This window comes from Mucor mucedo (genome assembly GCF_025094135.1).
Source record: "Mucor mucedo strain NRRL 3635 chromosome Unknown EV154scaffold_37, whole genome shotgun sequence".
Classification (NCBI taxonomy): Eukaryota; Fungi; Mucoromycota; class Mucoromycetes; order Mucorales; family Mucoraceae; genus Mucor; species Mucor mucedo.
The window spans coordinates 49,072-66,286 of record NW_026252321.1 but is presented as its reverse complement, the minus strand read 5'-3'; the positions used below and the strand labels follow the sequence as shown (position 1 = coordinate 66,286).

At 35.7% G+C, this 17,215-nt stretch overlaps 5 protein-coding genes and 1 non-coding gene across 6 annotated transcripts; 4 read left to right on the top strand and 2 right to left on the bottom strand.

Annotated features, from left to right (window-relative positions):
* The first annotated feature begins 356 nt into the window (after positions 1-356).
* On the top strand, positions 357-428 carry EV154DRAFT_t53. Its single transcript has one exon. It is a non-coding gene; the product is annotated as a tRNA-Glu (tRNA).
* A 2,175-nt stretch (positions 429-2,603) lies between these two features.
* Positions 2,604-6,205, top strand: EV154DRAFT_601973 (nuclear export factor CRM1; the record flags this gene model as incomplete). Its single annotated transcript, XM_051607262.1, has 11 exons — positions 2,604-2,609; positions 2,664-2,741; positions 2,804-2,905; positions 2,957-3,029; positions 3,082-3,304; positions 3,361-3,601; positions 3,659-4,855; positions 4,916-5,293; positions 5,352-5,502; positions 5,565-5,970; positions 6,028-6,205. The coding sequence occupies 11 exons, from the start codon at positions 2,604-2,606 to the stop codon at positions 6,203-6,205; spliced, it is 3,033 nt and encodes a 1,010-aa protein (XP_051458444.1).
* EV154DRAFT_506077 (uncharacterized protein) lies at positions 6,199-8,299 on the bottom strand. Its single transcript, XM_051601243.1, has 9 exons — positions 8,192-8,299; positions 8,048-8,093; positions 7,974-7,982; positions 7,760-7,913; positions 7,633-7,700; positions 7,238-7,562; positions 6,919-7,181; positions 6,413-6,862; positions 6,199-6,352 (listed from the first exon to the last, which is right to left on the bottom strand). Exons 1-9 carry the CDS (start codon positions 8,280-8,282, stop codon positions 6,259-6,261), a joined length of 1,500 nt encoding a protein of 499 aa, XP_051458443.1. The 5' UTR covers positions 8,283-8,299; the 3' UTR covers positions 6,199-6,258.
* Positions 8,300-10,392: 2,093 nt separating this feature from the next.
* Positions 10,393-11,777, top strand: EV154DRAFT_463180 (S-adenosyl-L-methionine-dependent methyltransferase). The gene is made up of 6 exons (XM_051597623.1): positions 10,393-10,593; positions 10,644-10,675; positions 10,744-11,101; positions 11,157-11,196; positions 11,250-11,366; positions 11,428-11,777. Exons 1-6 carry the CDS (start codon positions 10,459-10,461, stop codon positions 11,625-11,627), a joined length of 882 nt encoding a protein of 293 aa, XP_051458442.1. The 5' UTR covers positions 10,393-10,458; the 3' UTR covers positions 11,628-11,777.
* A 95-nt stretch (positions 11,778-11,872) lies between these two features.
* EV154DRAFT_202283 (uncharacterized protein) lies at positions 11,873-13,272 on the bottom strand. The gene is made up of 3 exons (XM_051594345.1): positions 13,082-13,272; positions 12,867-13,006; positions 11,873-12,804 (listed from the first exon to the last, which is right to left on the bottom strand). The coding sequence occupies exons 1-3, from the start codon at positions 13,182-13,184 to the stop codon at positions 12,085-12,087; spliced, it is 963 nt and encodes a 320-aa protein (XP_051458441.1). The 5' UTR covers positions 13,185-13,272; the 3' UTR covers positions 11,873-12,084.
* Positions 13,273-14,802: 1,530 nt separating this feature from the next.
* EV154DRAFT_543414 (permease family-domain-containing protein) lies at positions 14,803-16,884 on the top strand (the record flags this gene model as incomplete). The annotated part of the gene is made up of 5 exons (XM_051604556.1): positions 14,803-14,984; positions 15,046-15,149; positions 15,208-15,343; positions 15,402-15,621; positions 15,679-16,884. The coding sequence occupies 5 exons, from the start codon at positions 14,803-14,805 to the stop codon at positions 16,882-16,884; spliced, it is 1,848 nt and encodes a 615-aa protein (XP_051458440.1).
* Between the last annotated feature and the right edge of the window lie 331 nt (positions 16,885-17,215).

The window sequence follows — 17,215 nt, the reverse complement described above, 5'->3', positions numbered from 1 at the left end:
TCACGAGTAACCGACTAAGATAATTAACAACCTGCCAATTTTAGAAAAGCAGCAAAAAGACGCGAACTGAACCTTCGGAGAAAGAATACCAGAAAAACTTCTAGAACACCAAAAATAGTTTCACCGCAATATTATTTGTCGGGTCTTTATCACGTATTTTTAGAAACTCTTTTCTCACCGCCAAACTCAGTACCAACTAGATCTCCATTTCTCAGACAAGATTAACGCGCCATTCCACAAATGAGGGAACCAGAACCAAGGAACCAAGAAGAATAACCAAAATAATATTACCAAGCCACTTTTAAAGTGAACGAAAGCGATATCATTACCAAACTGCGCACGCATCAAATATAACATCCTTGATGGTCTAGTGGCTAGGATTCGTCGCTCTCACCGACGCGGCCGGGGTTCAATTCCCCGTCAGGGAATTCAATTTTACAAATTTTATGTTTGTGTGGTGCATGTAGTAATATACTCTCTTGAGCAAAAAAACTTTCCTATTTATTGATACGTATTTGCGTAAAGCATGTACATCCAGATATTTTTGCTAGTATGTTATGTTTAAATGATTTACCAAAATACAAATACACACTTTTCTCATCAAGTAACACTCACTGATAATGATAGACCAACATTTATACTTCTAAAACTATCAAATTTTTAAAAAGCCTATAAAGCAAGTTTTATATCTTATTTATGTAACAAGATTTATATATATATATATAAGTGTTTCTCTTAGTTTCCCATAGTCAAAATAGACTTTGGTACTTACAGGACAACTACCACGAGAAGGTGGAAACACAACAGGTCCCAAAAACTAGTAGACAACATAAAGTTTTAACCTTTTTTCAATAACATTTAAACCATATACTCTTTAAATAAAAAACTCTATTTGTCCACTTCAATGACATTCCCACCATATACTTCCTAGACAAACGTGCTTCAAACACCAAGTGCCAGGCCTAACTTGTGACACATGATGCCATCCGCAAGGACTCTCCCCTTCGGTATTGATGTCTTACCACTTTGTGGCCCTGGATCAGTACCCATTAACCAGTCCCTAGACACTACGTTGGTAATGTGGGGAAGCCGGTTTTTCTTGCCTTCATTACATTGGTAATGGAAAATGGGCCTCTCTTGTACACTACGTTGGTAATGTAGGCCAATGAATCTTGCAAGCACTACGTTGGTAGTGTGGACCAGTATATTTTGCTAAAGTAGGTAAAGTGGGACAAATTTATCTTGGATGAGGGAGGGTTGATAAATTTGTTATGAGAGCTACCACGTTAAGGACGACGTGGGAACTAGTCTATCTTGTACATTACGTTGGTAATGCAGACCAGTTATGACTTGTGGTGCACTACGTTGGTAATGCGGAACCATTTTATTGAGAACACATGCTTGATAATGTGGGATTAATCTTTCTTGAGTATTACGTTGGTAATACTGATTAACCTCTTTGAGGAGAGGAGTATGCCCACTATACTGTTCTTCTTCAAAAAGAATGCAACAGCAGTTAGGAAAGTGGTTTGACTTAAAGAGACCGCACCGTTCTTTTAGTCACATACTACGTGTGATCACAGACCTGATAGATGGTAGTTCAGACACCCAAAATGTACTTTACTCTTTTGTTACCCAAAGTTAACCACGACCCCCTAGCAAAGGGAAGTAATCAACGGGAAACGGCGTAAATCACCCAAACTAAACTCGTCTCAAGGTAAGAAGTGACTGAGTGTTACCAGAGGTGCGGCAAAGGCCCCGTCCCCGACTATACGATGAATCAGCTGCTTATTCAGAAAAGTGCACTAGAGTTTCGACGAGTTCCTGAACCCGTAGGCCGCGTTTGAGTTAGGTTACCCATACAAGTAGGTCGTAGCTACAGACTATCCCCCAGTCCGATCACCTAGAAAGCATACATAGGGTAGGAAGCCAAAGAAGTTAATGAGAAAAGAGAAAAAAAGAAGGGATAAAAAAAAAGGGCTTTGTTTACAAAAAATTTTTTTGACTGCTTTCAAAGCCACTATGACATCAAATCTATGTAATAGTCATGAGAGAGCAACAGAAGCATAGCGAAGCGAAATATGGTATAGCTTTCACCATGAAAGCAAAGGCGTCAAAAACCTGACAAGTTTCGTTCCCGATCCTTGTTTTCAAAGTCAAAGTTTTTCGTACTCACTGACTTTCAAATAGCGTGGTTGCTTTTGACATAAACCATTACATTCTTCAATTTCGACATAACCTGCGTACTCATAAAAGCAGGCTGTAGTTATACAAAACGCGATAGTATAACTGATTCATGTGAAAAAATGGATTCAGTTATGTCCGTGAAACCAAACCATAGTATACAAAATCAGATTATTTATATAGCTCAAGCAGGAACAAACAATTCTCTTAAGGACATCTCTGCATTAATAGTCTACCTGGCAGATTTTTTATATATGGTCCTGGCCTTTCAATTAATGCCACCTTTATAAAAAGCTAGGATCACCATTTCAAGCAGATGGGATACACAATTACCTGGATTTTGTGAAATTTATTAACGGGGTTTTAAAAAATCGTTAAACTTGAAGCGCAATTCTTTAACCTTTCATTCAACTTTTGTCATGAATGTATGTGCATTATATATATAACCTAAGTCATTACTGCTAACTCGGTCATGTTAGTCGCTTATTAGCAGTCCCTTTGATATAAAAACCTTTGACAAAACGGTTCAGTCTTTTTACGAAGGAGACAACGTAACGGTAAACTTGAAGTAATTATTATTAGTTTTCAAAACAAATTGCTTATAGCGAGGGTTTTTTAGAGACAAAAAGCTCAGACTGTCTTGACAGAATTTCAGAGAAACCCTGATTCATGGCAATTGGTTGACCAAATATTAGAACAATCTACAAGCCCACAAGCCAAGGTAATGACACATTCCCTTGATTCTAAGTAAATCTAACACACGTTCCCGCAGTTTATTGCATTAGGTATATTGGAAGATTTTGTCATTGTACGCTGGAATACATTGCCGATGGAGCAACGCTTAGGTATACACGTTAAGTAAGTGTGAGTTTAGGTCTGTTATTAATGTGTATTTAGCTATGCGAAATTATATTGTCAAGAGTATTATCGACCTTTCATCGAACGAATTAACACTCCGGTCCGAGAAGACATACATCAATAAACTGGATCTCGTTCTGGTTCAAATATTAAAGAAGGATTGGCCCCAATATTGGCCATCATTCATTCAAGAAATAGTAGACTCTAGTTTGGTGAATTCTAGTTTATGCGAAAACAATATGAAGATCTTAAAATTGCTAAGGTAAAACTTCGTTCTTAAAAATCAGTCAAAATTCACTAAATATCCCAACTTATCAGTGAAGAAGTTTTCGACTTTTCGGTGGATCACATGACGATGGCTAAAATGCAAAAATTAAAGAACCAAATGGTCAATGAATTTGGATCTATCTTTGACCTCTGTAAAAAAGTTCTATTAACCCATACAGCGGCAGCGACACATTTGGTCCAGGCAACATTAGAAACATTACTGAAGTTTATCAGCTGGATACCGATCCAATTTGTTTACCAGCAAGATTTGGTGCAAATACTTGAATCAAATGTAAATGTATATTTCCTTTTTTATACTATATCTATTACTTATCACGTTGATATGTAGTTGGCAGGATTACCCATGCAACGAAATTTATCACTGCAGTGTTTTACGGAAATGATTCAATTAGAAATTGTAGATCAGCAGTATAACGATGTCATTCTAAATATATATACTATTGTAATTAGAGAGATGACTCGTATCATACCAAGCAATGTAGATATAGCCCAGCTCTATGAAATATCCAGTAACGAAGATCAACACTTTATTGAGGCATTAGCCATATTTCTATCAACGTTTTTAGCAAAATATAGGCTCCTTGTCGAAAAAACACATTGGGGTCAAGAAAGTGTACACAAGACTTTACAATATTTGCTAAAATTATCTCGGGTACACGAACGCGAGATATGGAAAATTTGTTTAGAGTGTTGGGGGAAACTAACATACGATGTTGTTCAAGATATGAACCATAACCAAGTGACGCCATACGAAGACATACTGAAGCAATTAGGAATTGTTTTAATCGAAAACATGGTTAAGCCAGATGATGTGTTTGTAATTGAAAATGATGACGGAGAAATCACAAGAGGTTTTGTGAAGCAAAGCGATACTACCGTGCTTTCCAAATCTATGCGGGATGTGTTCAGCTCACTTACTAATATATATCCTGCCTATATCCAAAACCTTATTCAGGAAAAGCTTGCTCATGTGTTTACGTCAAAAGTTTGGTCTTGGGATGAGCTATTTCGTGTTTGCTGGACCATTGGATCAATCTCTGGCGCAATCTCTGAGCAAAAAGAAAATCAATTTTTGGAATCTATACTCGCCAAAGATTTGGTTCAATTATTACAAAAGGAGGAACGTATCAACCCTAACAGTGACCAGGAATGGGTGGTCGCTTCTTGTTTATTATATATAGCTGGTCAATATGTACGGTTCCTCAAGTCTCACTGGGATCTCCTTTCATTTCTATTACAAAAAATATTTATCTATATGCAGCATGATCAAGTCAGCGTCAGAGACATGGCATGTGACTCCTTCTTAAAAATATGTCAGGGTTGCAGACAGGATTTATCTATTCCGCGAGGAGATAGGCCATCTGTCTTGGAATCTTTATTGATAGACCTAGGAAGTATGACTGCGCGACTTGATTCTAGCCAACTTTGCACCTTTTACAAGGCAATTGGTAGCATTATTTCTGAGTCACCTACCGGTACACAACATCGATCAGTAAGTCTACTAATGGCTATACCAAATGAAACCGTACGTATATGAAATCAAAAAAAAAAGTCGTTGGGTCTAATTATATTATTTGGATAAAAGATTGCACAAGCCCTTCGTAATCCTACCACTCCTTCCGCACTAAAAATCATTATTAATGTGCTTAAAGTCAACGTCGTAACATGTGAATCTATCGGTCCGATTTTTCGCACCCAACTACAGATAGCTACACCAATTTTAATTCAATGCTATAGAATTTCCAGTCGACAACCAAAGGAGCAACTTCACAAACGAATTAGACAATTGATTTTGGAGTTGCTGGAAACATTTGTAATTTCCAACGAATGTCTTGAGCTACAAGACCAAACTATGCTATCTGAATTGATTCAAGTAATTCTGATCGATTATAAGAGCACAATTAATGAAAATAGAGACCCCCGTGTTTTGAGTTTATTGACGAGTATGTTCGAAAAAATGCAGGTAAATATAATTTGGCAGCAGGAAATTTCAACCTCGTGGGTTAATTTAGACGAAATAGGATCCAATCTGGCCAGATTTACTGAAAGAAACTATTGGCATTGAATTTGAATATACACTACCCATGATTACATCCAATTTTGTGGATTATCCTGAATTCCGTCATGAATTTTATAGATTATTACGTGTATTAAATAGACGATGCTTCGTAGGCAAGTACTATTTTATGCAGTCTTTATATGATTTATGTATTGATGTTAAACATTTGTATTAGAGTTATTCCAGTCATCCGAATTATTTCAGCTTGTCATTGATAGCATCATGTGGGGAACCAAGCATACAATCCGAGAAATCTCACAAATCGCATTACAAACATGTTTGGATATGATCAATGCAGTTGCACAGCTTGAGGATGAAGACATTTCATGTCAGTTCTTTGAAACATATTATGTGCGAATTCTTAGAGACATCCTAGAAGTCCTGGTGGATCCTGATTGTAGAAATGGATTCAATTACCAAAGCCAAGTACTATCCAGATTATTCGAACTTGTACAAGAAGGAGAAATCTATACTAGGTTATTCAATCCGAACGAAGTCTCCAATCCACTCATGTCGAATACTGAGTTCCTTCAACAATATACTTTGGAACTTTTATGTACCGCATTCCCTTTACTTCAAAAGTGAGCACGACAATTTAATATCTTTTTGATTAATAACTTATATTAACATTATCATAGGGATCAAATCGAGGTTTTGGTTATGGGTATGTTTGAGTACAGTGGTGATTTACAGAGATTCCAAAATGACATTCGAGATTTTCTTATTGACATTCGCGAAGTTGGTGAAAATAATATTGGTCAGCAAAGAGCCCAGGAAGAAATTAATGCAGAATTAGAACTGTTAAGAGATTTATAAAGAAAAAGATATACAGACAGATTTTATTAACGAACGAATAAATAACAAAAAAATTAACGGTTGCGAGATCTTTTGTTGTAGTGATCATCTTGGTTTGATGATGACTCTCTATCATTACTACTGCTACTATTCATTTGTCTTTTCCGTCTATAATAAAATGGTTGGATATAAACAATCGACTTAATTTACAATTTAATTACTACTTACGAGTCTGAGCGATGCTCACTGGAATCATCTCTTCCTCTCCAACTAGAAGATTGTTCCCTGCTACTGCTACCACCACCATGGCTACTACTATGTCCGCCACTTCCACCATGACTGCTACTATGTCCGCCACTTCCACCGTGGCTGCTGCTATGTCCACCGCTACCACCGTGGCTACTACTGTGGCTGCTACGGGGTATTTGGGATCTGCTACTTAAATGACCAGTGCCTCTCATTGGTGGCCTACCAGGACTATTATTGCCTCTAAAATCACCCCCATCAAATCCCATTGGAACACCAGGCATATTTGGATTGAAAAAAGGCATGCCCATAGGTCCACCTGGCATATCAGGAGGAAACATGTTCATTGGCATACCGCCAGGTCCTCCGGGAAATTCCATTGCAAACATACCACCTTCATCCATTTGCATATTACTATCCATCGGATTCATCCTGGGTTTAAATATGCATCAATACCAAAACGTAAATACATTTCGCCCGAGACTTACATTTCACTGCCACCTTCTTTGCCATCAGGATTTTTGGATCTGCCCATTGGCATATTTCTTCCTGAGCCTCTAGCATTAAAGTTACCATTCCTGTTCCTCATAGCGGGATTGCCACCGGATTGCGGAGGAGGCATTCCCATAGGCATCCCCATCATTGGGTTTGGCATACCAGCCATAGCCATAGGCATACCACCATCCATCATATTTGGTGGCATCATCATTCCCATTGACATAAAATCATTCATGTCCAAATCCCCCATCATCTAATTCGTATTGTGAGTAGAATTGAACTAGTGCTGTTATCATTTATCCCATATACCTTTTTATTCTCCCTTAACATTTTTTGTTTAGCACAATACGATCGCCATGAAATTTCGTTGAAACCATAATTGAAATAATCCGTAATATCAGCGCCTGGCTTTCTCCAGGGCTTGTCTTCCACATTATCAAGGTCGACGTCAGTAATAGGCTGACCATTATACTCGCCTACAAGTTCAAGGTTAATTCCACCTTGTGATGATTTTGCGCCTGCTACATTTGTTTTAGATGATGCACTATCGGCAGGTGTAGATGATGGTTTTCCTTGTTGCCCGGGTTTAATATTTACAGGTGTATCCTTTTCTTCAGTTGTTGCCACTGCTTCACTGGGTAAGAAAAAAAGTTAAAACTATAATAAATACAGGATGTATGTTCCATCGCGTGGTACTGTATTACCCCTCCTTATGTTCAGCCTCAGGTTCTTTTTGTTCCTCCTCTTCAGGCTCTAAAATAATTTCAAGATCCTAAAACATGATAGCCGTTACACATTTTAAGTACGGAAAAGTAGATTGAAGTATCTTACGTCGTCACTGTCTTCGTCTTCGTCCTCGTCTTCTTCAATATCTTCATTTTCTACTTCCATTGTGCCTTCAACTTCAGGGATTGCAATGTCGGGATTAGTGTTTTCTTCCACAATTTTTTCTGCTCCCTGATCCTCAGTACTGTCTTCTTCCTTTCTAGAAATGCGTAATAATTTAACTACGTGTCAAGCAAATTTTTTATGCTGTTGTGCTTACTGTTCGGTACTAATTTTTTAAAAACAGAGTTAATACGTCAAAGTAGAAATATTTGTTATGTATTAGACACATACTCTTTGGTATCATTCTCGTCATACAATTCATATAAATCATCAACATCTATTTTCATGCGGAAAAGAATGGAATTAGCATAATATTACTTGTGTCGCGTAATCGTTCTATCAGGATTTCCAAATTCAAAGCTAACGATTATTTACCATTCTTTGTGTCTAAATGTGGGTTTGTGGTTTTATCTGTTTCGGAAATACCGTAAAGAAACTCGTCATCTTCGTCTGATAAATGACTCATTGTAATTTATATTTAAAAGTGAAAAAGTTATTTTTGTAAAAAATGGAAAAAAATCCAGCAATCAGTGCTTATGACAGTCACGAAATGACGACAGCGAATTGTTGCCAAAACAATCATTTTGCATTGTAAAAGCGTTTACAACTACCTTTGATAGTCATAACATATTTTGTATTTCATTGTGTATATCAAACTTTGATTTTGTTTATTCACAAATGAATTAATAGAACTAGCAGTCCATTAGACTTTAAATAACATGCCATTGGCGTTCACCACACACAGTCTTTGCTGTATAATTTTAAGTTTTCCTGTCATCTAATTTAAATCGAAGAACAATTTATTAAATAGTAAAACCAATAAAATGGAATTTAAAAGGTACCAGGTCATATAATAAAAGACTGGTGTTCGAATAACAATAAAACTATTTTTCTATTTCAAAAAACTCAAAGCTCAAGAAAGACTTATCGTCTAAAAGTTTGTGCCCGGGATTGTACTTAGAGCTCTTTATTGTGGTGCTTATCGATCTTTAATAAACACTATTTAGACATGATCCAATGATAGATATTAACTAGACCTTTATTATTCCAACAATGATACTTTCTTTTTTCATCCATTTTCAACTGTCAATTAGAGATCGAAGGGTGGTACAAGGTGGTCCTCTACATTACCGTTGTAAATCTACGACTGCAAAATATCCTGAAGCGAGACGATGTAAATTTTTAAATGGGTGTCTTAAATTTGTTTTTTAGAAAAAAAAACATTATACCAATCACAAATAAAGTCATAAGATTATATGTCAAAACCTCAAGTTGTAAATTTGTAAATCATGTCGATATAGGGTGTTTATTGAATTGTCAAGCGAAGTTACACACAATATAAACTAAATACCAAGGGTCGCATCAAGATTTAGAGAGACGTTAAATTTAAGAAAGTATAATGGAATAAAGTGGGTTTTCTTTATTTGGTCAATTTTTACTAAAGTAAAAATGTGTAATAATTTTTTTAACATATTACATACACAGCTACCTGTTTATCTTCGACGGCGTATGGTTCCGCTTAGTATCACAGAAGTTAAACATGATTAACTTGTACAGCGCCGCATATTTATTTCTATCTCCAGTACACCCATGATCCGGAAGTGTGCCCATTTTGATCTGGGTACTTAGATCTTCCGGAGATGGAAGGTGAAAGTAGGTGACACAGGATATAAATAAGACTTTGTATTTACACATATTCTGCTAACTAACATATGTTAGATTAAAAAAATAAATAAAATGAGACCTCAATGCACTTAATTACAAAACTTTTATGTGAAATCTGTTTTATGTGGTAAGCTATAAAAATCATTAAAACGAAACAAGGTAGTAAATGGAAGCTCTGAGTTTTACACTTTGTTTGACCGTTGCTCAATGATCGTCCATGTGAAGTGAAATATGGCTCGTGTAACTACTACATAAAACGTCTTATTGTAATGTAATCTCAAGACACTATACTTCACAAGTTTAAAGAATGTTTGCTAGAATTGGGGTCAAGATATAAGAACCGAACATAAAGTTTATCTTATAGATCGCTTACTCAATTTGATACCAGCCAGAATAATGCCCAAATGTCTAGGCTTTTTGTCAAACGTTCCACTACAATATGTAAAGCTATTGTACATTTTTCTATTGCAAACCGTTATATCCTAGTGTGTTGTTTTAAATAGCCCTATTTAAAAATAAGCAACACATTGCTGTTCTCACAAGGCTTCAGGCAAGATAATCCAAACATTTGCTTGTGATCAATCCTTACACAATTGTTTACGTTGACCCCTATTGTTACACATGTACTTTACATCAAGTATTTGTTTACGGCGACTTCAAAAAACAAATTTTAACATATATTATTGCTATTTGAATAAAAAATAAGGCTTTGTATAAAAGCTGGTTATTCATAGATATCATTTTCTGAAAACGGAGTGTAAGGTACGGAGACAATACTCAGATTGTTCTTTATCACCAGCTGGGAAACAATAAATTTGTACTTTCCAAACCTAAACTTAAATTAGAAAGATATTGCCAGTGCGTGTACGTATTTTACATAAATAGAGCGATCTTGGTAATCATAATTCCCCTTTTGTTCTCGACAAAAACCATTTTTATACCCATTTTATATACCCCCTTTTTTGTTTATTTATCTCATGGGCAGTAATAGTAGAAGCAGGGCTGGCAGCACAAAGCCACTCAGAGAATCTACAGTCAAGCAGGCACCCTCAGCTGTTGACAAGCAAAATTTTACGCTAAGTGAGGAGGAAGAGAATTTCAGTGGCACAGGTGTAAGTGTAATGAATGTTTTTAATGTAAATTGACTAAAACCATCTTATAGGCCTATGTTGCCTTAAAAGAGTTATATAACGGGTAAAGAAAAAAAAAAGAAATAAGCTCCATTGATTATTTTTTATTTAATATGATGTGTAAATACATAGATATATCATGTCTGAAGTTCATGATTATATATCACTCGAAAAGGGGATGCATTGTCTCAATATAGGATGTAATTCTGGAGCCTTTTTAATGGATTACGCTCTTGAATATCCAAATACAAAGTTTACAGGTGTTGATCCAGTGCCAATATCCGAAGTAATAACCGCATTGCCAAATGTGACATTTAAACTTGAAAATGTCGTAGACGGACTAAGCCTCCCCGACAGTAGTTTCGATTATATTCAAGTACGCACATATGCCAATACTTTGACCAGGAACGAATGGCCCATTGTACTCAAGGAGGTTTATCGACTGTTAAAACCAGGTGGATGTGTTGGCTTTTTGGAATATGAAAGCAGGGTAAATATTAACGCTTACAATTATACTGTTAAAATAACACATGTGACTTTTATAGGAAACAGGAAACGAAGACTGTGCAAAGGTTTTTATTGCTTGTAAGTTGTAAAATTCACAATAACTTCGAACGCCAAAATTGATTTTTTTTTAGTGAGAAATCTGATGGAGAGTCTTAATCAAGAACCTTGCGCTGGCCGTTTTCTAAAAGATTGGGTGGTTAATACAGGATTAGAACATATTTTAACAGAAGAAACTAATGTTGATTGTGGTATTATTTATTCAAGTCAAATTTGAGTAGCAAATGTATTAATTTATCAGTTTTTTCATAGGACCTGACACGGGAAAGGCAAAAACCGTGAGATGGTTTTGGGGTGAATGTTGCACTTACATAGGACCAATGCTCGCCCCATTTTTAAAAGTCAAAGCAGAAGATTGGCATGATTTTGTTGCTGATCACCTGAAAGATATGGAAAAATATCATGGCCATATAACAATAATCAGAGTACTTGCTCGTAAACCCCTTAAATAATTTTGACAACAGCATAATTTCTAAAATGATAGAAGTATTCCTTGTTTTAACTTTATGTGTGGTGATCTATCAATTTAATAAATCTCATCACAGGTATGCTCTTGTTGTATATCAATTTTTTCAACGAAACTACACTCATAGGACCCCATTTAGAACAACGAGATTAAATTACCAGAATTATTACCCTTTCAAAATTAGCCTGCATAATTATAGTATGATATTAAGATCAATATTGTGTTCTGATATTTTTTTCCAAAACCAAGTTTTTATTTTATTGGACAATTATACTGACATGTCTACAACAGCAGAAGAGACGCTATTACCACATAGAATTTTTACTGAATGGGGCACAATAATTTGGAAATACCCGTAAAATGTATGAGAAACGACAGTCTGTGTAAGAAGTACTATATTAAAGATGGATATAAAAGCATTCAACATATATAGCATGTAAAGTTTAAACAATAACCACAGCAGGAGAGTTTAGATTTGGTTTAGAAGAGCTAGTGTGGGCTGCTTTTAAGGCAATATAATTTTTTTCTATTGTTGTCATCAAAAATTCACCAGCAGTAATAGGTTTGGTATATTTGGTACGACCTTGGATGATAACGGATCTATTTGCTTCATTAACGTATTCTATAAAAGATTGTGAGCCATGATATTTGTTAGATCCTTGGTTTCGGATACGATGTGATCTACTCTGGAAACGATCGTCCGACCAACGAACAATCATGTCACCGATGTTGCATATGATTTCGTTATCATTCAATGTAACCGAAGTCCATTCATTATCATAGTAAATTTCGAGCCCATCCTGTCCCGGCTGTTGAAAAAGTAAAGAAAAAGTATTGATATTGGTATGGGCCTCAGTACGATACGCCTCAATGTTTGGCAGTCCTTTGTGCGATGTTTGATTTATATCTTGTGCGTAGCGTATACAACGAAGTGAGTTTAGACAGTCAGGTTGGCTTATATCGTGGCATCTTTTAAAGAAATCCTGGGGAAAACCTAAGCCAATGGCGAAGCAAACCAAAAGCTGCTGAGACAAACTGTCGCATTGCATCATAAATGTTTCTACTGTATAATCGAGGCCTGGTATATCTTTTTCTGAAGGCCTTAAATCAGATGTGTTGTGAAACGAAAATTGCAAAGATTCTCTGGAGCCAGAAGAATAGCCCTTTAAAATGTAATAATTTTAATACATAGGTTAAGTTATCTTCGTTATTTCTTATTATTTACCTGCGATTGATTCTCCCATCCTGCATTGCGGGGGTAATCCATAAGGTATTTTTCTTTAGTACTTTCAGGTAGATCAAAAAAAGAATGGCTTGTATCGAACATATGGCGAATATATTTCACCGGGATATCATGATTTACAACTAAATGCAATAAAAGTAACTTAATCTAGTTAGTTTGGCAAAACTGCAAGAAAGAATTTACTACCCAAAAGTTACCATAAAAAAAACCATGCTCCGAGGCAGCTTTCATCATATTTTCCGCAATCTCCTCTTTATGATTACTAAAGTCAAAAAGATCTATTCTTGGAAATCGATTCATGATAAGATTAAAAAAAACAAGGTAAAGTAGTATAAAGTGCGTGTAGGAATGAAAGAGAGAGACAGAAAAGGCGAAGGGTATGTGGGGGTACCTGGGGGGACAGAGAGTTTATATAATTGATTAAAACAAACAGTATTAAAAAAGAGTATATTTTACTGATAAGAACAAAATATACACCTATTGTGTACCTCTAATTTTTAACATCTGGTATTACTCACATGTAATTTTTTTTTTTTTTTTTTTTTTTTTTTCGGTCGCTTGTTAATTCACCAAAACCATCTAGTTTGATTATAAAAACATATTCTGTTTTAATAATAGTCGAATGCCATAGTTCAGAATTATTCTACCATATGTAATTATGTAATTAATCATCATGATTGTAGGATCGTCACACGATAGATTTTCTTGTCATGGCTTATTATTAGTATGTGCTTGAGATCTTTTCTCCGATCCTTGACAGCCCAGAATTCTAAATTCAAACATGATTTGAGATTTTCTCATACAACGGGAGGCGGGAGAAACTGTTTTTCGCTGAAATGTTTTTGTCCATTATATTGTTGCAAAAAATTGACTAATTAAATAAAAATAGACTTTGCATTTTTAATTAAATTATAGCATTTCTAGTTATACCCTTAAGACACTGTTTACTTTTCAGTGTTTTTTTCTATCAATATTTAATATAAGAATACCAAATAATTAATACTGAGATATAGAAATAACACGTGTACGCATATATACCTTATTATCCACATTATTACTATACATCAGATTGCATCAGATACGTTAGATACATAGAAGAAAACCATAAATCACATCATTTATTTCTATGCCGAACCCATACCCAAATTTGGGACTATAAAAAAAAAAGACATAAAAAACGAAACTGATTTCAGCTGACATGTATTCGTGAAAAAAACCTTGTGTTGGTAACCCAGATAAGATACTAAAAAAGGCAGATTATAGTCGGTATAATTTCCCCTAAAAGGGTAGAGGGCAAATATCAAAGACAAAAATCCAGTCTGGAAGTTTGAAATTCTAATATACAATCTCCATTATTGCTATATAAATAATTCGATGCTATCAAAACTTCTTTTGTTAAAGAGGATCATGACTCGACCTACAAGGGATAAGCCAATAAGATTGCACAGAGAGTCAATATGAACCGTACTCTAGACGAACTTTATGGTGCCATTCACGAAATAACAAGATAGGGACTGTAAGGAAATCTGAAGCAAAAGCCGTGATAAGAAAGATTATAGATAACATATATTCCCTGTGAAAATCAAGACAAATGAGAGGTGTAAATTCCTAGTCTATCTTTTTTTTTATCCCAATGTCGTAATTTTTTTTGCAATGTCCGATTTATCTACCCTAATAAGGGTTCTTCTTGTATAGCCCGAGATTAAGAAAATAATTGTCCTTTATCAGTTTTTAACAATAAAAACTATAAAGATTATAATGCGGGGCAACCATTGATAAACGAATAAGTAATATGATAAAGACATAAGTAATAAAAAAATATATAAACTAGATAAACATTTTATCTATTTTCTTTTCTTTTCTCCCTATCACTTTTAATTATATAATTCACTTCATAATACAAATTACATAGTCTACTATGTCTTCATATACCACAGAGGAAAAGAAATATAATGTCACTGATATCAACATTGAAAACGTTCAGGAAGTTCAGGATCTCTACACACCTATTGAAGCTCCTAATTCTAGATGGGCTCAAATCAAACATAAAGTAACAACCAGAGACGGCTGGATTGGTGACTATGATTATGCTGCACTTTGGTAAAGAACATACAAAAGCTAATGTTCGCACCATTTACTAAAATCTGCCTTGATTAAATAGCATACCCAATATTCCATTCCTTACCAAAAAAGCTAATAGCTCACCTTTCTATGGACCTAATGATGATATTCCAATTTTAGTTACACTTCTGATGGGTCTTCAACGTAAGAAATTTAGCATAATGTTTGATCTCACGGCAGTTTCTAATTTTTGAATCATTAGATTTTTTGGCTGTAATCGGTGCAATCATTGCTCCTACCATCATGATTTCAGGACAAGGATCGACGTTCTTAAATCTAGACGAGGATACTCGTCGTTACATGGTTTCGGCCTCATTAATTGTCTCCGGTTTGATGAGGTATTATAGTTATATCATTAATATTATGCAATATTTAATAACATGTATTTTCATATAGTCTGGTTCAAATTGTTCGTATCCGGATTCCCAGAACTCGGTATTTTATTGGAGCTGGTCTTCTTCAAATTATGGGTGTTGCCTTCCCTAATGTACCTGCCGCACAAGCTATTATCGGAAATATGTACAAGAGCGGAGCATGTCCTATGGAGACATTAGCCGATGGAACAGTAAATTATTTGGCTTGCCCTGATGCCTTTGGTGCAGTTCTTGGTACACAGGTAAATACACATGGCTATAATTACATCATTGAAATTGTTTAATTAACAAAAGCTTAGATGATTTGCGCTTTATTATCAGTTGGTATCAGTTTCTTGCCTCCCCGTATTATTCGCAAGCTGTTTCCTAAGCTTGTTATGGGTATTGTACTGACTGTCATCGGTACCTCTTTGATCTCATCCGCAATGAAAAATTGGGCTGGTGGTGCAGGCCCATGTATGAGCCGACCTACATCCGGCCCTTTTATGCTTTGTCCTAGCGTCTCTGCTCCTAATGCTCAACCATGGGGCGGACCCGTTAATTTTGCTTTGGGTGCGTCAGTATTTTTTATGATTATTGTTATTGAATTGGTTGGTTCAGTGTTCCTTAAAAATATTTCTGTTGTGATTGGTCTTATGGTTGGTTGCATTATCGCTGCTGCTGTTGGTATGTTCGATAATTCCGGTATTGCTGCTGCTCCTGTTGGTACTTTCCTTTGGGTGAAACACTTTAAATTATCTGTTTATGGCCCTGGTATTATTCCTTTTTTGTTTGTTCAACTCGATATGATCATTGAATGTCTCGGTGATTTGACAGCTGCTAGTGACGTTTCTGGCTTGGAGATTGAAGGTAAAGCCTACGAAGAAAGATGCCAAGGTGGTCTTTTAGCTGATGGTATTTCTGGTATCTTCTCCGCCCTTGGTACAAGTATGGGTGTTGTTACCTTTAGTCAAAATAATGGTGTTATTGCTGTCACTCGCTGTGCTAACCGTCGTGCAGGTGTTGTGTGTGCTGCCCTGTTAATATTATGTGGTATCTTCAGTAAAATTTCAGCTGCTTTTTTGGCCATCCCCAGTCCTTTGATTGGTGGTATGACTGTATTTTTGTTTGCATCGGTCGCCACTTCTGGTATTCGTATCCTCGGTTATCTTGATTGGACTCGTCGTGATCGTGTCATTGTTGCTGGCTCTTTAGCTATCGCTTTAGGTGTATCTTTAGTACCTACCTGGTTTGAGCACGTATTACCTACTTTTGAGAATGAGGCACTTCAAGGCCTTATGGATGCCGTTGAAACAGTTATCAGCACAGGTTATATTATTGCTGGTATTATGTCTATTTTCTTGAACCTGGTTTTACCTTATGATAATGAAGAATCTGCAGAAGAGATTGCCAAAAATAAGAAAACTGCCAGCGGAGCTGCCCGAATTTTAATGGACGGAAAGGATGAAAGCAGCAGCAAAACCGACTCACTTCCCTATAAAGACAATGGATCATCCAGCGTCTAAGAGTTATTTAAAAGACTAACGAGCATACATCATACTACCATCCTATTATTCATTTCCTCTTATCTACTGTATATATATAATAATCTTAAAAATGATACTTTCTAATAAATTTTATTCCAAATTATTAAAATTAACTTTGTGAAGCAAAGCCATTCTGTATAACCTATAATGTGTGATAAGCAGCACTGCTAAATATTAAATTTAGACACATATTTTCTTTCATGGAACTACTATTATTACAATTGTATTTATTGATGCCTATTAACAGCTGCCTGTATGATATTTATAGATTAAAGTATACTAACTATGACATTAGCTACCTGTTCTCTCA

Coding starts and splice junctions, on each gene's coding strand:
- EV154DRAFT_202283 (XM_051594345.1), bottom strand. CDS start 13,184: ATGAATCGATTTCCAAGAATAGATCTTTTTGACTTTAGTAATCATAAA. Junction 13,007..13,081: donor GGAGCATGGTTTTTTTTATG/GTAACTTTTGGG, acceptor TATTGCATTTAG/TTGTAAATCATGATATCCCG. Junction 12,805..12,866: donor GATGGGAGAATCAATCGCAG/GTAAATAATAAG, acceptor TACATTTTAAAG/GGCTATTCTTCTGGCTCCAG.
- EV154DRAFT_463180 (XM_051597623.1), top strand. CDS start 10,459: ATGGGCAGTAATAGTAGAAGCAGGGCTGGCAGCACAAAGCCACTCAGA. Junction 10,594..10,643: donor AGAATTTCAGTGGCACAGGT/GTAAGTGTAATG, acceptor ACCATCTTATAG/GCCTATGTTGCCTTAAAAGA. Junction 10,676..10,743: donor TTAAAAGAGTTATATAACGG/GTAAAGAAAAAA, acceptor GTAAATACATAG/ATATATCATGTCTGAAGTTC.
- EV154DRAFT_506077 (XM_051601243.1), bottom strand. CDS start 8,282: ATGAGTCATTTATCAGACGAAGATGACGAGTTTCTTTACGGTATTTCC. Junction 8,094..8,191: donor ACATTTAGACACAAAGAATG/GTAAATAATCGT, acceptor GCATGAAAATAG/ATGTTGATGATTTATATGAA. Junction 7,701..7,759: donor AAGACGAAGACAGTGACGAC/GTAAGATACTTC, acceptor ATCATGTTTTAG/GATCTTGAAATTATTTTAGA.